This window comes from Poromitra crassiceps (assembly GCF_964638095.1).
Source record: "Poromitra crassiceps genome assembly, chromosome: 15".
NCBI classification, from domain to species: domain Eukaryota; kingdom Metazoa; phylum Chordata; class Actinopteri; order Beryciformes; family Melamphaidae; genus Poromitra; species Poromitra crassiceps.
The window spans coordinates 29,357,797-29,384,359 of NC_139634.1; the positions used below are offsets into that span (position 1 = coordinate 29,357,797).

The window sequence follows — 26,563 nt, forward strand, 5'->3', positions numbered from 1 at the left end:
CAAGCATTACTTCAGTGAAATCATGATAACCTAATAGACTAAATGAAGAGGTGAAAACGATGATTCACAATCATGCTTTATTCTTGTTGATTTCTTATAAAAGAATCAAATAAAAGGTTCTTTCCAGGTCTCACACACTGCTCAAAGTCTTGCTGTATCCCATTTTCTTTAACTAAATTATACTTTCTTTACATTTCAGTCTCTTCGTCTTAAATATCTTTTATTAGTTTGTGACTTCAAACCAAAACTTCATTGATTGTCAACACAAAATCTATCTTAGCACCAGTACAATAAAACTGTACTTTTGCCTTTTGAAATACTGTTTTGCAATGAAGGAGAAAAATCTCAGAATAAAGGGATCCTAATAAGTACATTTCAAAATGAAGCACCAACCATACAAAGCAATTTTCATAGATAGTTTTGTCAGATACATAAGAGGTCAAATATATTAATGACTATTAAATTAAGCACAACAAACATTGTAAATAAAACACTCGCAACACAAAGCACGGTGGGATCCGGGAACACCATAAGGACACAGGGACAGTCGTGGCTGCAGTGAGAGGGCATCTAGCTCTCTGAGAGGTTCTGGACTCCAGAGATGGTGCTACTTTTCCTCGGAGAGTGATCCACAGGATTCTGTATCAGTTCAGGAGTGCAACCTGGGGAGCGGAGAACACTACCGCAGAAACGGTCCATCTGTGCAGTTCTGTAAACAAGTTCTCGTTCTCAAGGTCCAAAAAACCCCCAACATGTCATAATCTGAGCGGGGCAGCCGAGTGCCACCCAAGGAATACTTGATGAAATGTGCACACGAAATGAAATGCAGAGCAACATGGTAAGCTACATGTCCATCCAGTCATGATCTGTCCACTATGACGATAAGAAATAAAAGGAACAAACTGGACTTGAGGCTGTGAGCTGGGCGGGTGTGTGCGTGTGTGTGTTTTGTGGGTGAATCTAAATTATGTGCCATGATCTCTTTTCTACAGGTCTCCAGGTCTCCCAGGTTGACAGAGAAACCATCTGGGCCAATGGCCTCCCTGACTCTGTGAGCTGGCCGTTAAGCCTCTTACCTTTACGCAAGAGTTCACCAAGATAAAAGCCTTGGATTATCTCCCATCAAAAAATAGCGCTTTCCCTCAGGAACAAACTCAACAAAAAGTCCTAAACATAATTTGTCCCTTGCCACAAGAATACATTTATATAACCAAATGTTTTAACCCTGATGGCAAGATATACATATACACTACCATGTACATACATCATCACTACAAAAGGTTTCTCAATAGTTCTCAGGTAATCAAATATACCTATAGATAGGAACCTGAAAGCTGCGTTCCAGCACTGACCACTCCGATGTGCCGGTCCTTGAGGTGGTGTTGCAGTGACCACGTAATCATCTTGCTGCTGAGGTCAAAAGGTCAGAGGTGGAGTGTCAAGTCAGTACCATAGCTGGAGTTTAGACGCTTCAACTCATAACCCTTGTTACAATGGACGGAGAGGTTTTCTTCTAGCTGCTGCTTGCAGGGAGGACTAGGTTGACACACTGGGGATTTGCAAATGACAACAGTATGAAAGTCTATGGGTTCGAGAAGCGTGGTGCCCCAAAGGCTATCGGCTGCGTGTTTTCCCTGTGTTCGGCAGCATCGCCTCCTCCTCCTCTTCCTCCTCCTGGAGGATGTGAATGGTGGAGCCCAGTAGTCTCTGCAGCTCTGGCACACAGCGCACCAGATCCACAAGCCCCTCTTCATCCTCGTCCTCATCTTCCTCCTCCTCCTTATGCTTGCCTCTGTGCGGCGCCACCAAAGCAGAGCTCACCTGGCTGATGGACACCTGCTTCCAGAGCTCGGCCTGGGACAGGGTCACCACCTCCAGGTGCGGGTAACGCGCCCGGAAGATCCTCGCCGACATCTTCAGGCGCTTCAGGATGTCCGTCAGCAAGAACCAGTTGCAAAAGCTGCCAGAGAGGAACATGTCTGGTATTAGGCATAGTAAGATACTGATAGGGTTAGAAAAAGTATTATTTTTACGGTGTGGCCACAGGCTGTGGTCGAGTCGTCTTGAACAGGGTTTGTCTGTATATGTCTGTCCCCACAAAAGTAGACCAATCACAGCTCACGCTGCTACGTGCATGATGTCACGTGCCCGATGTACCACCGGGCAGGCATCAAACAGCTCTGAAGTCAAAGGATGCCACACGCCATTCAGCCCACCAGAAATGTTAAGACCGGGGTGTCCCGGTGGCTCACCTGGTAGAACGCATACGCTTAATTTATACTTATTAGAAAGTGTCGCTCAGCACATGGTCGCAGACGAAAAAGAAAGTGTCGCACATGGTGTTGCATTTATACTTCAGTGAATGTTCGCCTCGGTTCAACGGTCACGTGACACTCGAACGCTATAAGCAGACAGCCAAGAGAAGAGAGGGAACGCACAGTGAAACCACCTCGGAGGCAAGATGTAACGTACTTGGCGGCAGCCTGCAGCCGCATATAAACGACACACAACTCACCTCCTCTTTCTCGGGGGAAATTGGTCACAATGTTCTTTGTGATTTTCACGAAGTCATCAAGGACAGGCTGATAAAAATAGTGGGGACACGTTCATTCATTTCAATCGAGTGAAAACCAAAACAAGAAAGTCAAGCGCGTGCCGTCTATATAGCCAATCAGACTTGCGCGACACATCGTGACGTAGTCAGCGACACTAGACATTTCACCAGGTAGCAGTCGCTGCTCGCCGACACTTGAAAGTGTCGACTCAAGTCCTCATTTCTATCGGCGATCGCTTCAAAAGTGTCGGCAGACAAAGCATAAATTGGGCTATACCATTAAGGCTTAGTCCTTCACGCAGCGACCTAGGTTCAAATCTGACCTGCGGTCATTTGCTGCACTGATTCCTCGCTACGCGTGACCTGCAGCCCCGCCCACGGCTGACATACATTTTTTCGTTTATATACCGGTATATATAAACATTTACATAATTACCTATTCCATTTTACATGGAACTACGTCACAATGCAGGGCTTGACATTAAGGCGTGTCCGGGACAAGTGGAAGAGAAATGTACTTGCCCCACCAGACAAGTTCAGAGTGTGAGTGTTTCCAACACACTTTACTTGGGCAGGCTGCCCAGGGATATTAACGGCCACCCAACTATATTATTTGGGGACCCATTTTAGCATTTGTTATTCTGGTTTGTGAAACATGATGCCAAATTTATCAGAACTGAGTGAATTGTGAAAAGTCTGTTTGATAAGTTAATTTACATTTTAAATGACTCATGACAAGGCAAAAAAGACTTCAACTGCATAATACTGTCAGAGAAAAAACTCCTTTGCAAAACAAAACAAAACATAAATTATTGTAAAATGACACATTTTTAACTCATTGAGTGCCATGGACGAGTATGTTCGTCAATTGGAGTGCCAAGGACGAGTATGTTCGTCAATTGCGTTTTTTGACGGTGGGACGTGCATCAAAGCCAGATCCATCTCCTGTGAAAGTATGGTGGCTGTTGAATGTGTAAAAGCTATTTTAGGGACCCATTAGGTGGCGACAGTGCTCTCCAGATTAGAGAAAGGCGAGGAAAAAAGAGAGAAGAAGTAATGGGGAAACGGAAATCGCATCGATATGCATGAAGCATAACGTTAGCTGTGCCTGTGAACAGCAGTCATCTGCTGCCACAATTGAGCCCCATCCGTGGCCGCTGCGATAGCCCCTCCATATGATTTAGTTGCCGACACCAGCATCTTTCTGAAAAGTTACATTATTCTCAGCTGGGAGCCGGCGACAGGCTGTGAAAAAGCGGGGTGCAGCGGACTTTTCAGTGCAGAGCACACGCAGAGCAAACGCACTCGCAGCAGAGCCCCAGAGAGACACTCCTCCCACCACGGAGGAGGAGGAGGAGGGGGGTGGGGCACGCAGGGCACTACAGCATACAACCATTGACAGTAAACAGACCCAGGCAGCAGCAGGCTCGATGCACAGAGACAGGCAAACAAGCTAGAATAGGCTATCTGATGCCCACCAGCAGTAAATCAAGACCAGCAAGAAGGTGTAGGGTCTGCGCACGCAGGGGCCAGCGCTGCTGGTTGCAGCTAAAAAATATTATTTGGCCAAACAAAATTCCTTTGTTTTCACTCTTTTATTGAAGGAAATTATTTTTGAGGTGTCATTACATCAGAAAATATTAGCTTCAGAGTCAATGATGTGCTTGAAATGCTTCCTTTCACAAAAGGCTGAATATCTCAGATTCTAAATTGAAACGTGTCTTTTTGCTCAAAACAACCTATCTTCTCCGGCTCATAACTAAAGAACGGAAAATGGTATCAATAAACTTTTTTTTGCAGATGATAGAAGAGAGTCTCATCGTTCTTTGTGCGTGTTCGGTGTTTACATAGTAATATCACACAATATTCTGTGAGCCTCGAGAAATCACTGAAAACGCTCTGAAACTCTTGCACTGGGAGCGTCCGTTCTCCAAAAGTGGCTGGCACTCAATGAGTTAAGCGGTGCAGCCGCTTCTATAAGCGACATGCGTGTCCATCCGTTTTTACCGAGATTTGAACAGCGCCCCAAGAGGTGAGCACGAGATTTACCCCAGGCCCATCCACCCGCCTCTACAAGGAAGAAAAAGTGGAGACACAAAGCACCGCGGCTCAAAGCCGGTTAAACAGGAGAAACACGCACACACACGTGTGTGCATGTACGCACACACGCATGCATGCACACACGCGTGTGTGCAGTGCCAGAGAGAGAGAAGAGGTGGGAGAAATATATAGGGTACGACCTATGCAAACCTGCACTGCTTACTTCAACACCTGGGTGTGACTTTTACCCGGACAAGTGACTTTTATGACTGGACAACTGAAAAGTAAATGTACTTGTCTGAAGGACAAGTGCCTCAAAAAGTCTTGCCAGCTGATTGGCCGGTTACGTAGAGCTGCACCACAATTACATTGTAACTTCTGTAAATCACTGCGGGCGGGTGGAAGTCCAGACCGATCCGTGCACTGAAAAAGAATGCGAGTTCACATGTGAGTTCACAGCAGATCCCACATATGGATAGGGTTGCCAACATTCCATCCCAGCAATACGGGACGGTCGGACCAACCCCAGCCCCCCCCCCCCCGGGGCGGGGTCATGATATTATTATTTTTTACATTCAACTCTAAAAAATGTGTTATGTTATTCCCTTTACAGTGTTTATTTTCGCTCATTTTTCCACATGAGTGATTGTGGCACACCACACGCTGCCAGATAATATAGCCGCGCCCACCTGAGAGTCTCTCACACACACGACGCTCTGTGCAGCTGTGCCTGCCCCCTGTCATCAACTGAGGGGTCCTAGCGCCCTTCGTGTTATCTCATACAGCACACAAACACACAGGCAAGCAGACAGACAGGTCACAATATATATGCCTCTTCCCTTAAACCCGGGACAAGTGGCGTCCCGTACGGGACACGTCTCTTTTGACCCAAATACGGGATGTCCCAGCTAATACGGGACTGTTGGCAACCCTACATATGGAGGTGGTTTGAAATGCGATTCCAAACTGCTTTCTACTGATGTGTCTTCAACCCGGGCGCTCTGGTCACTCAGATTGCATTTCAAAGTGTCTTTTGCAGGGGGCGGGGCGGGGGCTTGAATATCAGACAGCAGACAGGCTGCAGGCGAACACTGGCAGAAAAACAGCCGCCTAGCAAGCTTCGCTCATAATGGAGCTACTTCATAGCTAGAAACAAACATGCACTCATTTGAAAATAGGAAAGAATGTATAGTTCCTTCTTTGTTGACTCACAACAACCTGTCAGCACCGCAGCTCTCTCGGAGTGGTGAGCGGAGACTACACACAAGCAGCAGAGTCAAGCCTGCCGGAGTTAAATACACCCCTTCTGGTCACAACTTTCAAAATAAAATCCCCCGTCTTTCCCAGGCTTCAGCTGCTGCACTGTCAAACATCGAGGAGTTCTGCACCATGCTTTTTTTTTTACTTTATGTAAACTATATTTTTATGTGGTTTATTGAGTTGCCTCATATCTGGAGGCTCTGTATGATTTAAGTTTATTTTGGTAACAGTTACACAGTACAGAACAGGGTATTCTTTTATTTTGAAGACTGTAAATGGAATTAGTTGTGTTCAATGCCGTATGCTGTGTGCCCCGGAGGGGAAAATAAACCTGGTGTCTCATTCCAAGACAGTTGAAGCCGCCTCCATCTAGTTATTTTGTACTGTCAAGGTATATGCGCAAGCCTAAAGGTCCTTACACATCAAGAGCGATGCGAATATACGGCACGAAATTGCGATGCGAGTTTTGATCAACCTGTCAATCACAGCCACAGATGTGTACACGTCGGAAGCGAATTTCTGAAAAATCGACCGTGGTTCGAAAAAATAAACACCGCAATAACGCTGGGCGAAACGTCGCCGTTGGTATGCACGGTTGCATTGACTGATATAGGTTCGGAAAATATTATTGACGTGCGAATTAATCGCACGAAAAAAACGTGCTCGGTGTGTAAGGACCTTAACACTCGGTTATATTTATTTATACAGGGGGAGTCTCGCTGAGAGCAATTCTCTCTTTCTTAGGAGCACGATTGTTTGGATGGTGAGATGATGGCCCTTTCTTATGCTTCGGCATTGGAATACTGACGCCTGCGTCGTTACCACAGCAACCCATGCAGATAGGTTGGTGATGTCTGGACACACAAATCCGACTTGATCACCTGCCCAAATCAGATTTGTGGCAGTGCGGACAGTCTTACAAATCTGATTTGGGAAGCTAATCAAAAATCTGATTTGAGAAACAAATCGCATGCCATAATGACTCTGTTGCTTTTAAAATTCACACCAGTGCACATACTGATCAACAACATCAGTAAAGGCATTATTATGGTAATTGTCAAATGGCTGAGTGTGCAGAAAACATACAAACCTATCATTACATGTCCACATGCTGTGGCTGGTGCGTTAATTACCCATTAACATCGGTGTCCACTGCCCATCCCTTCAGTGTGTGGTGTGTCTGAGGCTTTAGACTGTGTGTGATTGTTCATTTTCTAATCATTCTTGCCAACACTGTCTCATCTTTGCCAACTCACCCCTGGGTTAATGACACCTGAACATGATAGCAGGGTAAGAGGGGTTCGGAGGAGAACTCAAACAGAAGGCAATCTTTGTCGGAGTCCCTCTCGCTGTTCCCGCTTCCCTTCTCCTCCTGCTCTTGATTCTGCTCCGACAGCAAGAAGTCCCAGCACGGCTCCTGGTCCGTCTCTGCAATGCAAAGAGAGGTTCAGTGAGGTAAGCAGAGGACCGGAGAGACTCGCTATATACAGTAGCTGCTTCTCAGCACAGGGTTACGACGCCCTCTAGTGGGTAGTGTGTTCACAGAAACCACAATACCTGGCTTGCATTCAGTGCTAGGGATGCTCCGATTGGTTGAAGGACAACACCGGAGAAATTCAGTGTTATGGCTCATTTACCAGTGTCTATCAAGTTTACATCTCCCAAATTATTTTTTTATGCATGTTGTATGTAATGAATCTTTTAACATGTACTTGTCAAATACATGTACTGTATGTTAGGATGAAACTCCTAAGTTAACATGGCGGCACGCGCGGATGCAGTGGCTTGCCTCTCTCTGGAGTCACTAAATTTTGTTGTACGACTGTTCAATGACAATAAAGGCATTCTTCTTCTTGATTTTTTCCCCCGTGATTTTTTTAAATACAAAACTTTACAGTGTCAAACCTATCTTGAAATCAACTGCTGTCCCGACTAACCACCACACCCTAATTAAAAAGTCATGGATAAGACAATGATGTCTGTTGAGGTGATTTTGAGAAATTGACAGTAAGCAGAGTGTAATGTCCATTGATATGAAAAAGCTCAACCTGGGCACAACAGAAGAACCATAAAACTGAAACTCAAGACCAAATTAAAGCTTCACGTTTACCATGATGGACTATCTACAGTAGGTGTGTGGGAGTTGTTTTTCATACTGAGCAAAAATGGAAGCAAATGGCTTCTTCTGAAGGCAGGAAAAAATGATCTTTGATATCTCCAGCTATGCTGACTGTGTGCAGACACCAGCAGCAATAATGTAAAGGAGGGTCAGCCCAGATGATTGACACAAACTTGAAACAAAACAAAACACTGGTATTATCCTTTAAGAGTGGCAATAGACTTAGTGGAAATCAGCCTCCTCCCATAATCTGTATAGTCTGAATCAGAAAATGATTCAAACTGTCATCACACAGTTTGCTGCAGTGCACTCCATTTGTCACTAGTAATTATAATTGAAAGTAAGTATTAAATTCATAATCAAAAGTAAGTATTAAATCAAACTTATGTCGCAACTGCGCTACACATTCTGCAGAAAGACATGCAAGGTTCACGAAGAGAAGAAAGATATTGTAGATCTAGATACAGCAACAGATTATCTACATATTGGGACAATATTGGTCAATCTGTTACTGTCGTCATAAATTACCCAACGTGTTCTCTTCAGTCTCTACAGCTTTTCTGGAGTGCTGCAGTCTGTCCTCTCTTCAACAATCCCTAAATTCTCCCATGCCAACCCCCATCCTAGTACTGCACAATCAATCTAATCACAATCGCAATGTCAGCCTGTGCAATTATATATAATCGAAAAAGGCTGCAAAATTTAATTAAATAAAAGAATGCAACCGTTTTTACTGGCACTGAAAACAGTAGATTTTTTTCTTGGTTTTTTTGTATGCTATTTTAAGTTTGTATGTTTGTGTCTTGAGAAAAACACATTTCAAAATCATCAGTAATCTGTGCCTTTTCCTTGATAACCAAGCAAGTGTAGACTCATGATACCATTTGTTTATTATATGCCAACCACAAATTGCAATATTGTCCACGATAATCGCAATGTAAAAAACAGTACAGTATGTTCCTCCACTGGATAACCGGCTGCCTGTGGCTGCTCGTATCAAATTGAACCCCCCGATGCTGGAGTGAATGCTAACCTACACCTACGCACCCCAGTGGCCAAGCCCTGGCTCCCAGCCTCACACCCCGGCCTTTGCCCTGCGCTCTGCTACGACTGGGTGCTCAGTTTCCCCTTCCCTGCAGCCACCTGACCGCCGCGCCAACAAGCCACCATCCTTCTCCCTCCTGGCCAGTGGTGGAATGACCTTCCTACCCCATGAAGGACTGCAGAGTCACCCAATATATTCCATTACAAATTGAAAACTCATCTCTTCAAGAAACACTTCACGCCTCCCCCACCTTCCTCTGCTAGCCTTGCACCTAATGTTGCTCCTGTCCAGGTAGACAGACAGACCGACATAGATAGATAGATAGATAGATAGATAGATGGATGCATCTTACCAAACAGGGAGCTGCTGTAGAAATCCCAGGGTAAACTGGGATCGTGTTCACGGCGTCCTTCCAGGTCTGTGAAATATTCTGGAATAAAATAAATCAGAAGGTAGGAAGTAAAGAATTGACATCTGATCATTATGAAGCATGATCATTGGTAGACATATAGTATGGGATATGGATGTGAACAAATGTGTATAAAGATTTTTGCAATATCTCTCCGTTTATTGCTCACTGTGCAATGTTGATGTGTATGAGCGAGGACATTATGTTTTCTCATGTGCTGGCACATTGTAGATTGTGTGAATGTAAAGCAAATATAGCTTTTTAGTATTTACTTTCATGTATTGTTTTTATTAACTTGATTATAGCCTCTTGCTACATTGTTTATTTTGGTACAGTATGTATTTGTTGATGCTGTGACACGTGGGGCCTGTACTACGAACCCAGTTCAACAAAGTCAACCGAACCTAACATTGGCGATCTGGACAACCGGTCCCACGTAGCTGGTTATCAACTGGCTCCGTTAATGGAGGATTTACCTATCCAGCTACAGTAGCAGCGCATTCACATGAAAAAGGGCGGGGTTTGTAACAAATAGCCAATCACATTCAACATGGACAGATTCAGATAAGACTATTCGGATAAGATCAAATTAAACAATTAATCCCTATGGGGAAATTAGTTTGTTGTGCAGCAAAAGTAATATGATTCACAGGGAAAATGATATAGAATATAAGCACAAAACTGTACAATAGAAATAGGCAGAAATAATAAAATCATCAAACAATAAAAGCCATAGACAATCAAGAAGAACAAATTTGTATAATGAATAACTGTCTGCAAGCATTATAAAACATAACCGCGAAAAATAAAAAGTTGTTTCTGCTTCCAAGGCCAGAGAGGATTACTGGAGGATCTGCCCCCTCATTCGGACACAGTGGGAATATTTTTCATTGATAAAATAGTTTGTCGAAACATTGAGGCTGTAAAAAGATTTTCTATTCATAAAGTTGACCTCGAGGCTGCGGTAATGGAATATGAAATAGCCTACATTGAACCAAACACTGTCAGGAATCCAATTAAATAAAGTCAGTGCAATTAATATGCAACAGTAACTTGAATCCATAATATGGTCAAAATATCTCTGATATAATAGGTTACCATGGGAAATGTGATTCTACTGGTCTGTAAACACATAGCCCTGCTAACAACACTTCTTGCTGCCTGTTAATACAAAAATAGCTGTTTATTTTGACAGATCCAATACCCTGAACACGACCTGCTCCGGAGCAGGTTAGCTGTGCACTATAAGTTACCATGGTGATCTACCCTGGTTAACCAGTGAACCAGTGAACCACCTTTGTGAAACTGAAAAGTCAGGGTTAAACACAAAGTTACCTTGCTAACCCAAATCCTGCTTTGTAGTCGTTCTGGGGTAAAATCTCATTTTGGTCATTTATCCATTTAGTGACGACTAGTACAACTGATGAACAAGGTGGCCAATATCAACAAGCTGGATACTTTACCTGTGAGGAAGGTCTTCATGCTTTGGCTGTGGGCCAGCTTGACTGGTGTGTGTCCGGAGTAGGTGGCCAGAGTCGGGTCTGCACCATGATTGAGCAGCAACCAGACAATCGGGAGGTTATCACTCGCCACTGCATCATGAAGCGGCCTGAGGAAAATATACAAAAACACTATTACCGGTATTTCTCTTTTATACTTTTAGAACAGACCTGAGTCTGATACTATTTGCAAATAACCTATATAGAATAGCAGATGGGTGGGGTTTACTACATGAACACATTTCAGATAGTGTTGGGCAAGTATGATCAGGGAAGTATGCTAAATTTACTTTCACACGATTACACTTTCTGCCACTCTTGTTATAGTCCTCTGTGGCAAACCACGCCCACTGGGAACCTCTGTAGGCTAAAACAAACAGCAGAAAGTATTTGCAGCCACTGTTTGACCAAGGTCTGCATAAGAACATATCACAAAGCCATGTTATCCAAATATAATCCCCAGTTTTATCATAAAAATAATACCTTTCAATGTGTATGAGCTTATGGCATGTAAACCTTATGTTAATTATGTATTCTACTATTTACTATTACTATATTATGTATTTGACAATGTAAATCCTACACATCACTCAACCTTTTTGTGGCTTGTGCCCATCCCCCCCCCCCCAAAAAAGAAGAAGTCCTACTGTACTCCTGACCCCATGTTGCAGGTATAAGAGTGAAGGACAGTTAACTAAATCATAAACAATGACACCAAATAACGGTTGACCCCCCCCACCCCCCCATTAGAGGAAGCCTAGAGGCAAAAAATTATTCCACGAGAAAATTATACTTGGTATAAAGATTGCAAACATGATCATATTTGTAAATATCAGAAATATAATTCTTTCAATTCAGGAAATCAACTTGTAACTCCCCCAAAACATCTTGCTCCCTCTGGATGGGTCTCAGCCCCCAGGTTGAGAAGCACTGTTCTAAATCATGACCATGAAGCCTCACCGTGTTCCATCCTGGGCGCTGCAGTTGACGTCAGCCCCGTGTTTCAGCAGCATCTGGACAATCTGAGTCCAGCCCCGAGAAGACGCCTCGTGGAGAGCTGTGTAACCGGCGTTGTCGCGCCGATTCACCTCCCGGATGTCCTTCTCAAGACAGTACAGAACTACATCCTGAAGGACAGAGAGGCACATCGACATGTTGGAAAAAGTCAAAAGTTGAACGATTCTCACGTCATGTTAGCATCAACATAGGGGATAAGATGGGAAGTTACCTGGTAGCCCAAGCGGGCGGCTCGTTGCAGCAAAGTCTCCCCGGCGTTCTTATTAACAATCAACCGACGAACCTCTGGAGGGACAGGCTTTCTGGGAGGAGACTCTAGAACGCTGCCTCTTCCTGATGAGCCTTTCCTATTGGATGGAGGCGATGGCAAGCCCTTTGGAGTGGCCGGGAGACTGTGTGGTCTCTTTCCATCAGTGTCATCATCTACAGCCAATGAGGCACTGCGCTTGCCCAAGCTGCTGCGTTTGGTCTTAATCTACAATACAGATTTTGTAATGAGAACACTGTGCGAAATCAAATCCATTGTACTGCAATGCAAACGTATGGCAATTGGCTCCACATAGCGGGAACCAGTGCTATATGAGACTAGCTGCCATGATTGATAGTGCCATAAATGGCATTAATCATTACTGCCACAAGGGGGCACTGTAAGCTAATCTATTCATGGCGCAATGTCCCTACAGCGTTTCCTAATATCCTGCATGGTTTAAAATGTACGGTAGATGTGTGAGCAAAATCAGCAAGCATCCTACCTTCTGTTCATCACTGTCACACAAGTGCTTGCTTTTGAACTTCCTCTTCCCTGAAGGCTTGTCATTGCGCTCTGGAGAGGCCTCGCTCTCCTGGTAGCGAACTGACCCTGAGCGAGTGAACGAGGGTCTCCGCAGAGCAGCGTCTGGAGACTGGCCACTGGGGCTCGGACACAGATTGGCCTGCGAATCTGTAACGACAAAGTGGCTTTAGAGGTTGTGCTTTCAGCACTGAGTGGTATCAGAGGAACAAAACCGTACATTGTATAAAGAACAGAATTCATCTATAGTAAGATGACACAGATAAAGACAGTGTTGTAGTCAAGTCACTATATCTCAAGTCAGAGTCGAGCCACAAGTCCCCAGGGTTCGAGTCCGAGTCACAAAATATATGAGCGTGAATGTGCATGTAGGTGGAACACACATGCCTGCACTTGCACAAAATGTAATGATGTCACGATATTAATATAGCTATCAATATCTCATGCCAATTTATTAGGGCCTATTACAAAAAAAATAACAAAAAGAAAAAAATCACACCCAGGTTGTGAAGTAAGAGGTGCAGGTTTATACACTAGATGCCGTCTGTTGAGGCTAAAGCAAGGAGACTGATTTGATTCCAGGCATGTGTGCTCATGCGTGTTTCAGCAGCTTTGAGCTGCTCTCTCCATAGCTTGCCAAAGTCTCACCATCGCGAGATTACCCATGAGACAGAAGATTACCCATGGGCCATAAGGAAGTGAATTCTCCATTAATTTCCCGGTTTCTTCAAATTCTTATTTAAAGAGTTTTACTTGGATAAACCAAACACACTATGTGGCTTTAATAAACAATCAAACAGCTAATTTAAAAACATTTAAATATAATAATAATAATAATGATAAAAATAGCCGCAAGCGGCAATACCAGGGGTTCAAGCCTATTGCCCCCGAAGGGGGCATATCTGTCATTGGTCCAAATTTCAGGGATTGGCCCAGTGGTATGGATGGTTAGAAAAAGAGGAAATGGGGTGTTGGTTGTGTCGCCGGAATTTGGTAGATTGGTATAATTTCTTGTTTCTGAGTAGTGGTCGTGAGTTTTCTAGCCTAGGTGCAAAATGTGGTTACTGTGGGCCTTAGGGTTTCTGAGATATACACAGTTTTACGGAAGGAAAATAAGAATAAAGAATAATAAATAAACAAACAGCAAATACAATAGGGTTTCCAGCCCCCTTGAACCCCTGTTGTCATATTGCCATACTTGGTAACCGTTTATATATGCCTATGGCGTCGGGCGAAGCATGACCCTTAGGTGTGGTATAATAAGCTTATATAATAAGATTTTGCAGCTCGGCCGCTGCGTGGCCTTGCCCGCAACTCGGCTGCTGTGTGGCCAATGAGACCAGCATCACTGATGATGTCAGATTTATGACATCACTGATGATTTCATCAGTGGGATTTATGACATTAGTCATGACATCAAAGTGGGACAATCACAGTGGGACAGAGAAACAAACAGAGAGCCCCAGCTCCCATTATACTGATGATGATGATATATATCATCATCATCATCATCATCATCATCATCATCATCATCATCATAACGAAAAGGGAGCAAGTGGGCTCTGCGATTTTTGTCCCGGAAGTGATGTCATTCAACTGGAAGTGATGTCATCAGTGATGTCACTTGAGCAATTGTGCATTGTGACATCACTGATGATGTCATAGGCATTGTGACATCATCAGTGATGTCATAAGAGCAGGGGTGATGCCAGTGATGCGAAGTTGTGACACCAGTGATGTCATAAGACTGATGATGTCATCAGTCATGTCATAATAGCAAAATCATCTTATGACATCACTGATGATGCCATAGGCACTGATGTAAACTTAAAGGGATAGTTCTGTTTGTTTGAAGTTGGGTCCTATGAGGTGCTCTCATACAGTCAGTGTACTGGGTAAAGCACTCTGGACACATCGTGCACCGAGATAGGAGAACTGCACTCCAGCTGCGGCAGGCACAGAGAGCTGTCTGCTGAGTGTGAAGGGGTCCATGAGCAAAAACGTAAAAAACAACAGAAAGAATACATAAAGTGCTTCCATACTGCTCACATGGCATAATGCAAGTCTCCACAAGCCCTGAGATGCCAAGTTGACTTGAAAAGATGTAATTTACACCCTGTTTTTAGCTAAAATCGTCACTATAGCAAGGGTGTACCCTAGTTGTTGTAATTTCAGCTGCTAGCTCCAGTGATGATTTCAGCTAAAAACAGGGTGTACATGATGTCTTTTCAAGTCAACTTGGCATCTCAGGGCTTGTGGAGACTTGCATTATGCCATGTGAGCAGTATGGAAGCATTTTATGTATTTTTTCTGTTGTTTTTTACGTTTTTGCTCATGGCCCCCTTCACACTCAGCAGACAGCTCTCTGTGCCTGTTGCAGCTGGAGTGCAGTTCTCCTATCTCGGTGCAAGATGCGTCCAGAGTGCTTTACCCAGTACACTGACTGTATGAGAGTACCTCATAGGACCCAACTTCAAACAAACAGAACTATCCCTTTAAGGGGCACACACACACACACACACACACACACACCCGCGCGCATGTAAACTTAAGGGCAATAACATTTTGTGAGCAACACACAGGCCCGCCGCACCCCATTACGCAGAGTACGCAGACTGCGTAGGGTGACTGAGGGCACCAAAAAAAAAAAAAAAAAAAAGGTTTTTTTTTTTTGGTGCCCTCAGTCAGGCCACTCACTGAACAGCAGGCCAGGCGCCGCCTATTGGTTTACTAGTGGTTTTATTACTTTATTCAGGGTTAAAGTGGGTGCATCTCATTGTAAAATTGGACTCGGCCCAAATTGGGCTTCAAACGGCCCAAATTGGGCTTCAAATGGCCCAAATCTGGCTTCAAACGGCCCAAATTGGGCTTCAAGCAGCCCAAATTTTTTGCCGCCGCCCTTCGGACGCCGGCACGCACATCGGCCCGTATCGGCCTGGCCTGCTTGGTATCTAATGCCCGGCCTGAATTATGATCCCAGTCCGTCCCTGCTTGCATGTACAGTTTAACAATCGCTTGTTTGCTGACATGTACAGTAATTCTAACAGTTGTTTGTTTGCCACATGTAATGTAATGTGAGATACACTAGTATCGTTCATAATGAATGATTATGCAGTCTTTCGTTTGACAGTTATTGAAAGTTTTGCGGGGGGGGGGGGGGGGGGGCACCACAAAACAATTACGCTTAGGGCACACAAATGGCCAGCAGCGGCCCTGGCAACACACACACACACACACCAATAGGGCAGGCGAGGCCACGCAGCAGCCGGGCTGCGTATGTGAGCTGCAGGGCGGGCTCGGCCACACCGAGCTAGCGAGCCTGCGCGGCCTAGGAATCGAGTGCGCATAGCGTGCGAGATGCCTACTATATACAGTATATATTACCACACACAATTTAAAACTACCAAAGAGGATTAGGGACACTTTTTTTCCTTTCTTTTTTATAAGTCAGGACTCCAAGAATAAAGTCAGAATTCTGAAAATAAAGTTAGAATTTAATGTCTGAATTGTGGGGGGAAAAGAAGTCAGAATTCTGAGATTAAAGTCAGAATTCTGAGTTTACGGTCAGAATTTTGAGACAAAAGAATTCTCAGATTAAAGCCAGAAATCTGAGAAAAAAATCAGCATTCAGATTTTAATGTCAGAATTCGGAGATTAAAGTCAGAATTCTGAATAAAAAGTCAGCATACTGTTATTTGTGACATCACTGATGATGTAATTGATGATATTACCGTTGGAATTTGAATGTCTAGGGTCCCTAGATTTTTGTGACGTCCAAGTGGGGTCACAAGCCCAGAAATGTTGGAAACCCCTGCCATAGAACAAATAAGCACACGCGCGCCCTTATCAATTACCAAGTCAGACTCCTCGTCTCCAACTTCCGAGTATGAATGCATGAATGCTGGAGTCCAAGTCCAAGTCATCAGTGCTAAAGTACAAGTCGAGTCACGAGTCCTGAAAATGAGTCCAGGACTGGGACTGGAGGCCGAGCACTACAACACTGGCTACAGAGTACCTTCAGCCTCTTGCTCACACCCGTCCCAACATGGAGCATGGAGTATTTTAGGTGCTCGTTTGCGCCAACATCACACTGTACAATGCTTCCTACCCCAACGGCCCTTGCCTCAGCCATCTAGGAGGATGCTGAAGCAGGGCACCTGCACTGCACTGTGTATAAGAACTATTCTGGACTGCTTTTTGCATTCCAATGTGCTGGACTAATCTCTATACATCAGCTTGCACAGTTTCTGGTCTGCATACATTTCTACATACAAGTCTCTGGACACATTTCTGTGCATATGTTACCTTCATCTATAAATATTCTGATCGAAGAAGAAGATACATCAATGCTATGCACCTTGCACAGTGTTACACCTTTTCTGTATATACAGGCCATACAAATGGCCTGTATACATACAAATGGCCTTTGTATAACGATGTATACATGACTGCATAAGCAAGCATATGGCGTTCTGTAGATGTGTTACTGAATACAACACATTTGGAACATCATGTACATAAGCTATACATTTACATATCTCTTTTCTTCACATTCATTCTAATTTTTTAGATATTGCATATATCCATTAACTCTTCATACATTTCCACTCAATATGTTGTTAATATGTTGGAACTGACGGATGTATGTTTAATTCCTCCATTTGCTAGATTCTTATTTATATTCCATTTTCCCTATTCCGATATTTTTCTGCCGCAATCATCCAATTTCCACAAATGTGAGTTTGGATAACAAAGCAAACAATTGGTAGGACATTTACACTATAAACCAGTCACCAGCTTTGATGGCCACAGGCCGTCACAGGGAGAGGTAGAAGATCAGTGAGTCAAGTATATAAAATTTAGATTGTACAATTAATTAGAAAAGCTGCTCACGCTAAAAATGTAAATCTGTACATATAGACATTTTCATCCTTCTCGCCATATCTGTAACTAACAGCTGCACTTTTGATTACAACTTGACCGCAAACGGATAAGATTAAACTTCATTGATCCCGTAGGGAAACTGGGTACCTGCTGCAATTCCAACGGCCTGTCTCAGGGAATCCTCGAGCTGCTCTCCATCTTCCAACTTGTCTTTCTCAGTGATGTATTCCCCAGTCTGGTACTTTCTGTTACGGCAGCGCCGGCGTTTCTTGCGAGGAGGGGTGTCTCCCTCTGCGCTGGTCGTCTTGGCCTTGCCGTGAGAGACTCGCTCTGGCAAGGGGTTGGTGCGAGGTCTCCCTCTGGGCCGGCGGGCAGGTGTTGTGGGAGGCGTAGCGGGTGAAGGCGGGGGAGGAGACGTCGGGGGAAGCGGGGGAGATGGCGTCGCAAAGCCCCAGTGGTCCAGCCGAGCCTCATCAGCTCGCCGTCGTCCCCTCCTCAACCTCGGCGTGGAGCTCTCGGTGGCCCTAGGCTCCTTACTGGAGATGGTAGAGCTGTTGAGAGTCTCTACACTCTGAGGACTGCTGCCGCTATCTGTAACTGATTAAACCAAATTTGCATGTTACACTCAGACCAGGTACGAAGCATAGAGAAATAGACATAAAAAAAATGCATGCAGACCATATGCTTTATATTTCCAGCCCACTTAACAATGCATGTAACTACCAAATTGCTCAGGGTGACTGCAAAATATTTATCTCAAGAAAAGCGACTATAACTCTGAGATTAACAGAATAAAATATTGCCAAGTGTAAGCTATACAAAACGCTACAAATCTGACGCAATGAAAGCATAATTTCTATTTAAGGAGTCTGTGAGGTTGGATATCTGAAATGCATGCAGACTGTGAGAACCGTTGTAAGGGCTGTAAATGTCACAGTATTATAAGAAACAATCACGTTACCTGGTTTGTGAGTTGCCTGCTCAACCTTGATGGGACTGCGCTTGTCCTTTGGAATCGTCTCTCTATTCTGTGGGGAAAGTTTTTCCACTGATGGGCTCTGCTCTAGCACAGGTGCACATTGTTTCTTCTGTTGAAACACACAGGGGACAGAGTGAACGGGACGCTATTGATCACAAAGCTTTCATGCTGATCGAGCACATGTAACGAAACAAGCAGAGTGTGTAAGACAACAAGATTCACAATAAGCTCTTGGAAGTGGAATCATCTGTCATAGATTATAATTACAGGTACTGCCTGTCAAATTCAAATTCATCATTCAAAACCTGATTCTTGGAAACTAAAAAAGCTGATTGCTTCCTTAAAGATTAGGTAGATCTACGAAAGGGAGATAATGCACTCAAATCTTTTATAGATCTAATATAGACTTTCACACCAATACGGACAGGTAATTTACCTTTTTAGGGCATGACACTTTGGTTGGAGTGCTTTCCTTGTCTTGTTTTCTCTTTGTTGTTCCTGCAGCTTTCTTCGATGGCTCTGTTTGGGACTTCTCCTTAGCTGGCTTCTTATGACTGGCTTTCTTTTGTTTGATGACGGCAGCTTTTGCTTTGGTTGGCGACTCCTCTTTGGTTCCATTTGTTTTCTTCTCAACCTTGTCGCCTCCCCCTGCACACTGGCCTGTGAGAATAGACACAACGATGCCCTCCAATTTCTCATTGGGAGGACGGTCTGACGCCCCACTTTCTTTCTTCAATATCTGCCCCTCTAACACCTGGGCTAGTTTGCTCTCCATCCTGTTCCCGTTTGTTGATGCATTGCTTCCATAGCTATGAGCCTGGGCAGAAGGCTTTGAGGAGCCTTGCTTCTCTTGTAGGCCCACGTGTTCTCCCTGACTGGCGTGTCTCTCAATATTATTCTCCCTGGGATCAGTGGCCTTCTCAAGTCGCTTCATAGTTTGAGATGAATCCCCTTGAGATGGCATACCAGGCCGTTTCTCCACAGACCTGAACGGTGCGTATTCAAAAGCACAAGTCTGTTTGGACTGAGTGTCTTGGCTCCCCATGAGTTGATTCAGTACATCCGCTTTCCTAGATGAAACAGGTACAGCCTGACCGTTGCCCTCGCCTGTCAGTGCTGTCGTTTCCATAGTTTTCTGCTTTACAATGGACGCAAGGTTAGATAGTGGGGACTTCATTCTCTCCCATTTTTCATCCTCAATTTTGGACGGGCTATGATGGGCACTGTGAAACTTACAGCCCTCTGCGATTGCAGTGGCCCAGGCCTTTGGGGAGCCTTGTGTGTTTTTTCTCTGAACAGAACAGCCCTGGTGAGGAAGAAGAGCTGGCTGCTGCCATGCTGGATTGACAACAGTGGTAGAGTATGGCACTGCTGCTTTGCCAGCTCCAGACTTCTGATGAGTCGGAGCGTTGGCAGAGACCGACAGAGCAGTTGATAGGGCTCCTTTAGCGGGACAGCTCTTAGGCATGGCTGTGCTGGTGTTTTTAACATGCTTGACACTATGGGCATGCTGGTTGCCCTTCATCAGATAGGATGGCTTCTTTCCCCTGGAGGCCAGATGTTCTCCTTGGTCAATGATAGATATAAACTCCTGCTTAGCGAAATTCTGAAATTCATCGGCAAAAGTCCCTTTTCCATCTTTGCCCCGAAGGGTAGAAGCCAGTATGGGGCTAGCCACGCCTACGTAAGTTCCAGGGATGTTTTTTAAGGAGTCTTGTGAAGGTCCTTTGCTCCAGGATGGCTTAGGCTCCAAGACCTGGTGATTTGGAGGCCTATTTGATTGCTTTTGATGAGATCCATTTCTGTGGGTATTGGGTAAGATCGGGAATTGCACGGCTGAACTATAAGTGCTAGTATGAGTCCTCTTTGCATTAAGAGAATCCCTCTGCTTTGACTCGTGGTGATGCTGCTCCATCACAGGAACTGGGGGCTCATTTATGCATTTTGGACGTTTGGACTTAGCAGACAAATCAAGAGGTACGTCTCTTGGTTCAACCGGGCAAGTGACTGTATGGTCCTCTGAAGCGGATGGGGGCTTGGGTTTTAGACAGCCCATGGATATGTTGTCTATGCTGTGGCCTTTCTCCACGTGGTTCAGCAGTCTGCTCTGAGTGCTGATACTGGCCAGTGCAGGCCCACAGCAGATGGCAGCGGTGGGAGACAAGGTAAAGCGGGTTGGTGGGGCAGAACCTAATGATGGGTGCTGTAATGGGAGCGCAATAGCTGGTGAGGCCACCACTGAGGCTAAGGATTTATGCTCGCCTACAGATTTGGCGTTCTTATTCAATGCTAGGTTGGATTTTAGTTTTGAGGTGGATGAGCCTGGTTTTTTCTCTGGAGTGGGAGTCCGGCTGACAGAGAATGGATAGGGGTAGGTCCGCATGAGAGGTGTTCCTCCGACGCCTGAGCTTTGAGGCTGAATCTCTTTCTGAAACTGACTGGCTGTGGCCTCTCTCAGCGCTGCAATCTGACCCAATGCTGGTGGAAGAGTGATTTTACAAAGTGGAGAGGAAAAGTTGGTGGATGGAAGGAAGGCAACAGGCTGGCCTGGTTTGAATATGGTGGAGCATTGGAACCCAGGAGGAAGACTGAGCACTGGCTGTGTTTGTGTATGGGATTTCTTACTGGATGTCACATTGCTGTGACTGGGCTTGAGCGAGTCTGGGCTGACCTTTGCACCAGTTGACCACTGAGGTGTGGGGAAAGCCCCCGCACCATCAGCCTTGAGTTTAGGGACGTCTGCTCTCTTGTCTGAGCTGGTGAGGGGAGAGACGGACATTGCCGCATTGTTGAGCTGTTGAGGTGGAGGAACCTCGGGACTGTGGTTGTAACTGTTAGGGTCCAGACAGGCTTTCGCTGTCTTACAGTCTGTTGTCGGGGTGTTCTTGTTTTGCTGACTGAGGGTAACATCTCCTCTGAACTCAGGGGGCAGCGTCTGGGGGGGATTTCCCACCATACTAGTAGACGCTTTATTTGGAGCACCGATCTCTCTGCTCACCGTGCCTCCATCCCCTACATTCATTAGTGTAGGATCCACCTGAGTAATAAGATAAGTTCATGAGGCCAGTGTTAATTAGATAAGAGAAAAGCATGCTCTAATCTCGTAATCTAACTGTAATAAAAACAATTACCTGCATAGGTGTTTCTTTAACACAGCATGCCTCCAGGGGTGGGTGAGTCACTCATGTGAGTTTTCCTTGAAATACAGTGATATGCTGTAGAATACAAAAGGAGGGAAAACACTTAATGCAATCACTGATTGTATTGTTTTAGTTTCGATTACACAAAAGACTTTAATTTAAATCCTTCATTCTATTCTATGTAAGAGTCACTGATTTTGAGTAAACAATATTGGACAACTGAAAACTTCCTGGAGGCCAGACATGTTACAATTTCCTCAAAACCAGGAGATAATTCAGAGAAGCACAGCAAAATGTCTTAAATTGAGGAACATATGTGTTCTATTGTTCCTTTTGATTGTATTAAGTTACAAGTAGGCAGTGTTAACCATTGGGCAGTGCTTTGCTCTCCATCAATCCAGTATGTGAATTCTCTTCACTAAAACAGGATAATCACTGAATGAAATGTGACCTATTGCATCAGGGGGCCTTCAACTGTAACCTCTCAATTACACTCGCTTAGATGTGTTCACTGGTGAGCAAGCTATGCACTCTACTGGAAGGTAGAGAGACCACAGCATGCAGGGGGGGTTGATGATTTTCTCGCCGTCTAAATATAGGCTACATCAATTAAACCCCCCTAAATCATACAGAAGTTTCTATATCCTTGTTCAATGGATAGCGATAACCAGACAGTTTGTGGCACTCATGCGGGTCAGGGGCTGATATATGATTAGGATAAAGCAGCCCACCTCTGTTAAATGTATTATTTAATCGAGATTGCTGGAGTGTAAGAGATCTTCACTCTAGAAATCTTAAATCCATCTTAAATTCATACATGGATTCCCTTTTGCAAACTACAATTCAAACGACAAAAGATTTTCACAGCAGATTGAATACCTTCCATAACAAAACAATCATAATCATGTACAACAATAACAAACAAGTATCTAATCTAACTTGACATCTGAAAATAAACATTTGCAAGGCTCTCATCATGAACGAGGCGGCCGGCGACACACGGCAGAAAGCCCGTGGTATGTAGGTAAAAAGCGAGGTGAGCGCAGACGAGCGCATCGCCAAGTAAATGAGACCACTACAAAAAGGGACCAAATCTATGTCAAATCTTTGTGGAATGTGGAATGTTTACTCTCAAGTCAAGGGGACATAACCAATCTAATGCACATAATGATTGACACCCGGGCACACCATCTCCGCTGGAATCTGCGAATACGGACTGAAAGGGATACAGCGATGCAGCTATCGCTGAATGCAAGGAGGGTCTGTCTGCATTCATTACCGTATAACATCATGTTGCTTACAGCTAGTTTGTCTTTGTGCTGCAGATACGCGGTCTACTCCGCCACATCGTTTGAATTCATCTGCCCTGATGTAGGCCAATGAATACATGCAATAGTGCACACACCGTGGGCAGCAACACCCGTCAAAACAAAGTCAAGCCTGCCATTACCAAGGAAAAGCCGATTCGGAGAAACCAAATATTCACACTGTAGCCTACTTCCACCCGGTCAGTTCACTGCCCAGCCGGCACAAAAGACGTACGTCCCAATGTCATATTTGGAAGGATATAAAGTGCACAATACCACCAATGTCATATGCATTTAGTGGTATCCAGGCATACATCAAAACAGTTAAATTTCTGTATCAATATCAGCACGGAAAAACTCTGGAGAGCTCCGGGCTCGCTCGCTCGTTCGCGGGAGATGGCGAACACAGTCACCATAATGAGAGGATGACAATATGCCTCTCAGGTGATCAGTCTGCCCGCACTGACAAACACACGAACAAACTGAACAGGCTCCCTTCGTGTCTAAACCCCGGAATAACGTGTGAGCACAAATTAAAATGTTTCAACATAAAGGCAGATGTTTGGGCAACCCGCTGACAGCCAGGAGAATTCCCACCTCGAGTGCCTGGGCTGCGTCGTACACGAGCTACAATATGTGGCAATGTGTCACATCTTTCCGCGATAAGGTAGTCAACATCAGCCGAAACCACGAAACCCAAGGCTAAACTAAACTCCGGCGACCATCCCGTTTCAAGCCACAAACAGACAACCAAGTCAGCCTATATTATGCTTTCCAAACAGATAACCACAATCAATTCCACCAGCTGATAGCTACAACATTACGGAAACTGACATTGGCTAGCATTGAGTTACTCACAAATGTTGTGGTAAAAAGTAGCCAGCTGGACAGAGGGGTGGCGGTGGGGTAACAACTTATTAGATAGGCTAGTTCTGGAACGATCGCCCCACTAACGCGAAAAAGGGCAAACAATATTCAACTCCAATGTCCAAACACACCACGGATAATGTCTCATATCCCTGCGCAGCAAAGTCTCCGCGAAGCCTCTGCATTATACTCCCAGTGGTTTGCATGTTTAGGCAGGCTACTGTTATTTATCTCTGGCCCGACCAGCAACGTGAAGTGCTCCGTCTTCTATCGGCCCTTCAGCAGAGCCACTTCGGCGTTGAAAGGCATTCGCCAGGCAAGCCCGACCCGAATCGATCCTCCTCCTGCCCCCCCCAGACTCTCCCAAATACTGAATAATTCCAAAGGTAATTAGCGGGCAAGATAAAGATGTCTAATGTCACAAACAGTTACGAACCCCGTCCCGTCCAAATGGCATGTAAACGACCGTACAGCACGACTCAAAGGCGACCGTCCAGCCTTTCGCTCGTGCCCGTCCGTGGCTGTTCACTAATCTCGACGGTTTTCGGTTCTAAAAGTCCGAGGGGGGGGGGTTCCGTCAAGACAGTCCGTACCGTATCTCGAGTCTCTGGTCTGGTGGGAGAGAGAGAGAGGGGCAGAAGGTGCACAGCCAGCATGGGATATGTAGTGCGCGGCTATCCACGCCCAGGATCAGAAGCTGGAGCGGTTGGGAGGGGTAAGGACTCCAGGTACCAGCATGCAACGCGAGCTTCCAGCCGCTCAAGGGGAAAGAGGGATCGCGACCAAAGAGTGTAACGGTGCGCTAAACTGAAAAGGCTTATCTGAGTAACGAAGTGATAAACTGTATTTTGTTGTGGCACAGAGTCTTGATGAACGGGCGTGTGCATTTGAATAACAATCGAGTCAATTAACGGAATCACACACGGGGGTGATGGTGGCTGCTGAACGGAATTGCAAAATAACAAAAAAGAGTGGGAGAGGTCTGGTTCTGTTCTGTTGCAGCGGAATTAACACGAGGAAGCAAGATTCCGGCTGTGTGGGGCACTCCAATTACATGTTGTAAATGTTACAGGCTACAGACTGACACAGTGCATGGAGGAGATGCACGGACACTGCTGGAGCCTTTTCTACAGATCTTCATATGAACTGCAAAATATAACATCTGAGACATATTATCTTTAAAGCCATGCTGGTCATCTGTGTTGGTCCCCTAAAAGGACCTAACTTGAGGGCTAGCTAGCCGCACATGCAGTGCCCCTAAAACTGACCTCCAGTTTTATAAAAGGCAGAATGCCTCATCACTGGAAACACACATTTGTTTACTCCCTATTTTTCATCTCCTTCTGTGTCTTCTCTTTATTCATTATAGCTGATATGAAATTAATATTAACCATTTCCCCAATCCTTAGCAACCCCATATCTGTGTAGAATACCTAGAGGTCTGCAGTATAGTAGCCTATACGTAGGGACACTCACGCGTCACAGGAGCAAGGGGGGCAGCACGAGACCCTGAACTGGGGGCTAACTCGCCATGACAATGAGCGCAGATGTGAATTTTGTAAATAAACAAGACACGTACGTGGTGTGAGCTTCAGTTTTTAGCCTGAATATTAGAAAAGACCCCACTGATTCATAACAGGTCTAAATAAGTCATGTTATAGCAGTCGGGCGCACTTAGTGACAAGCAAGACGACAGTAAAACGGACAGGTTTTTGTATTGAGTTTGGCATCAGTGGGCGTAACCCATAAGAGAGCGAGGCTCGATCCCCCAGTAAAAACAGCGGAAGTAACTCCAGAGTGTCCCTACGTATACTGCATACTACACCCTCAAATGCTTGTTGTCACACTTCACTGAAAATGCTGAAACTCAAAATGAATCCATAACTAATAATGACCACTCATACTGTGTTATTTTCTTTCGTAGATATGCCGTATGTTAAATTCTTTTTCAACATCCACAATTTTTTTTTTAATTATTTGACCGTTGTAGTTTGGTTTTATACCTGAACCCTATTGTATCCAAACCAGACAACACATTCTGACTCCAAACCCATCAAAGACTGTTCGGTCAGGCCCTTCATTTTCCCCGGCATGACCACCGTATCTGCCCGGTAGCGAGTTGCAGAGCCACGACTCACGGCCGGCCCGGGAACATGTCACGACTCTCACGGCCGGCCCGGGAACATGTCACGACTCTCACGGCCGGCCCGGGAACATGTCACGACTCACGGCCGGCCTGGGAACATGTCACGACTCACGGCCGGCCCGGGAACATGTCACGACTCTCACGGCCGGCCCCGGAACATGTCACGACTCTCACGGCCGGCCCCGGAACATGTCACGACTCACGGCCGGCCCGGGAACATGTCACGACTCTCACGGCCGGCCCCGGAACATGTCACGACTCTCACGGCCGGCCCGGGAACATGTCACGACTCACGGCCGGCCCGGGAACATGTTACGACTCACGGCCGGCCCGGGAACATGTCACGACTCTCACGGCCGGCCCCGGGAACATGTTACGACTCACGGCCGGCCCCGGAACATGTCACGACTCTCACGGCCGGCCCCGGAACATGTCACGACTCACGGCCGGCCCGGGAACATGTCACGACTCTCACGGCCGGCCCCGGAACATGTCATGACTCTCACG

General features: G+C 45.3%; 1 protein-coding gene across 1 annotated transcript; it reads right to left on the reverse strand.

Moving 5' to 3' along the window:
- Window positions 1-162: 162 nt before the first annotated feature.
- Window positions 163-26,003, reverse strand: bcorl1 (BCL6 corepressor-like 1; the record flags this gene model as incomplete). Its single annotated transcript, XM_083651840.1, is given in 14 exon segments — window positions 163-1,960; window positions 7,111-7,282; window positions 9,371-9,448; window positions 10,891-11,036; window positions 11,887-12,053; window positions 12,155-12,418; window positions 12,696-12,883; window positions 17,765-18,214; window positions 18,579-18,705; window positions 19,033-21,633; window positions 21,728-21,760; window positions 21,762-21,780; window positions 21,782-21,811; window positions 25,954-26,003. Coding segments are annotated over 14 exon segments (4,671 nt in total). The 3' UTR covers window positions 163-1,614.
- Window positions 26,004-26,563: the final 560 nt, after the last annotated feature.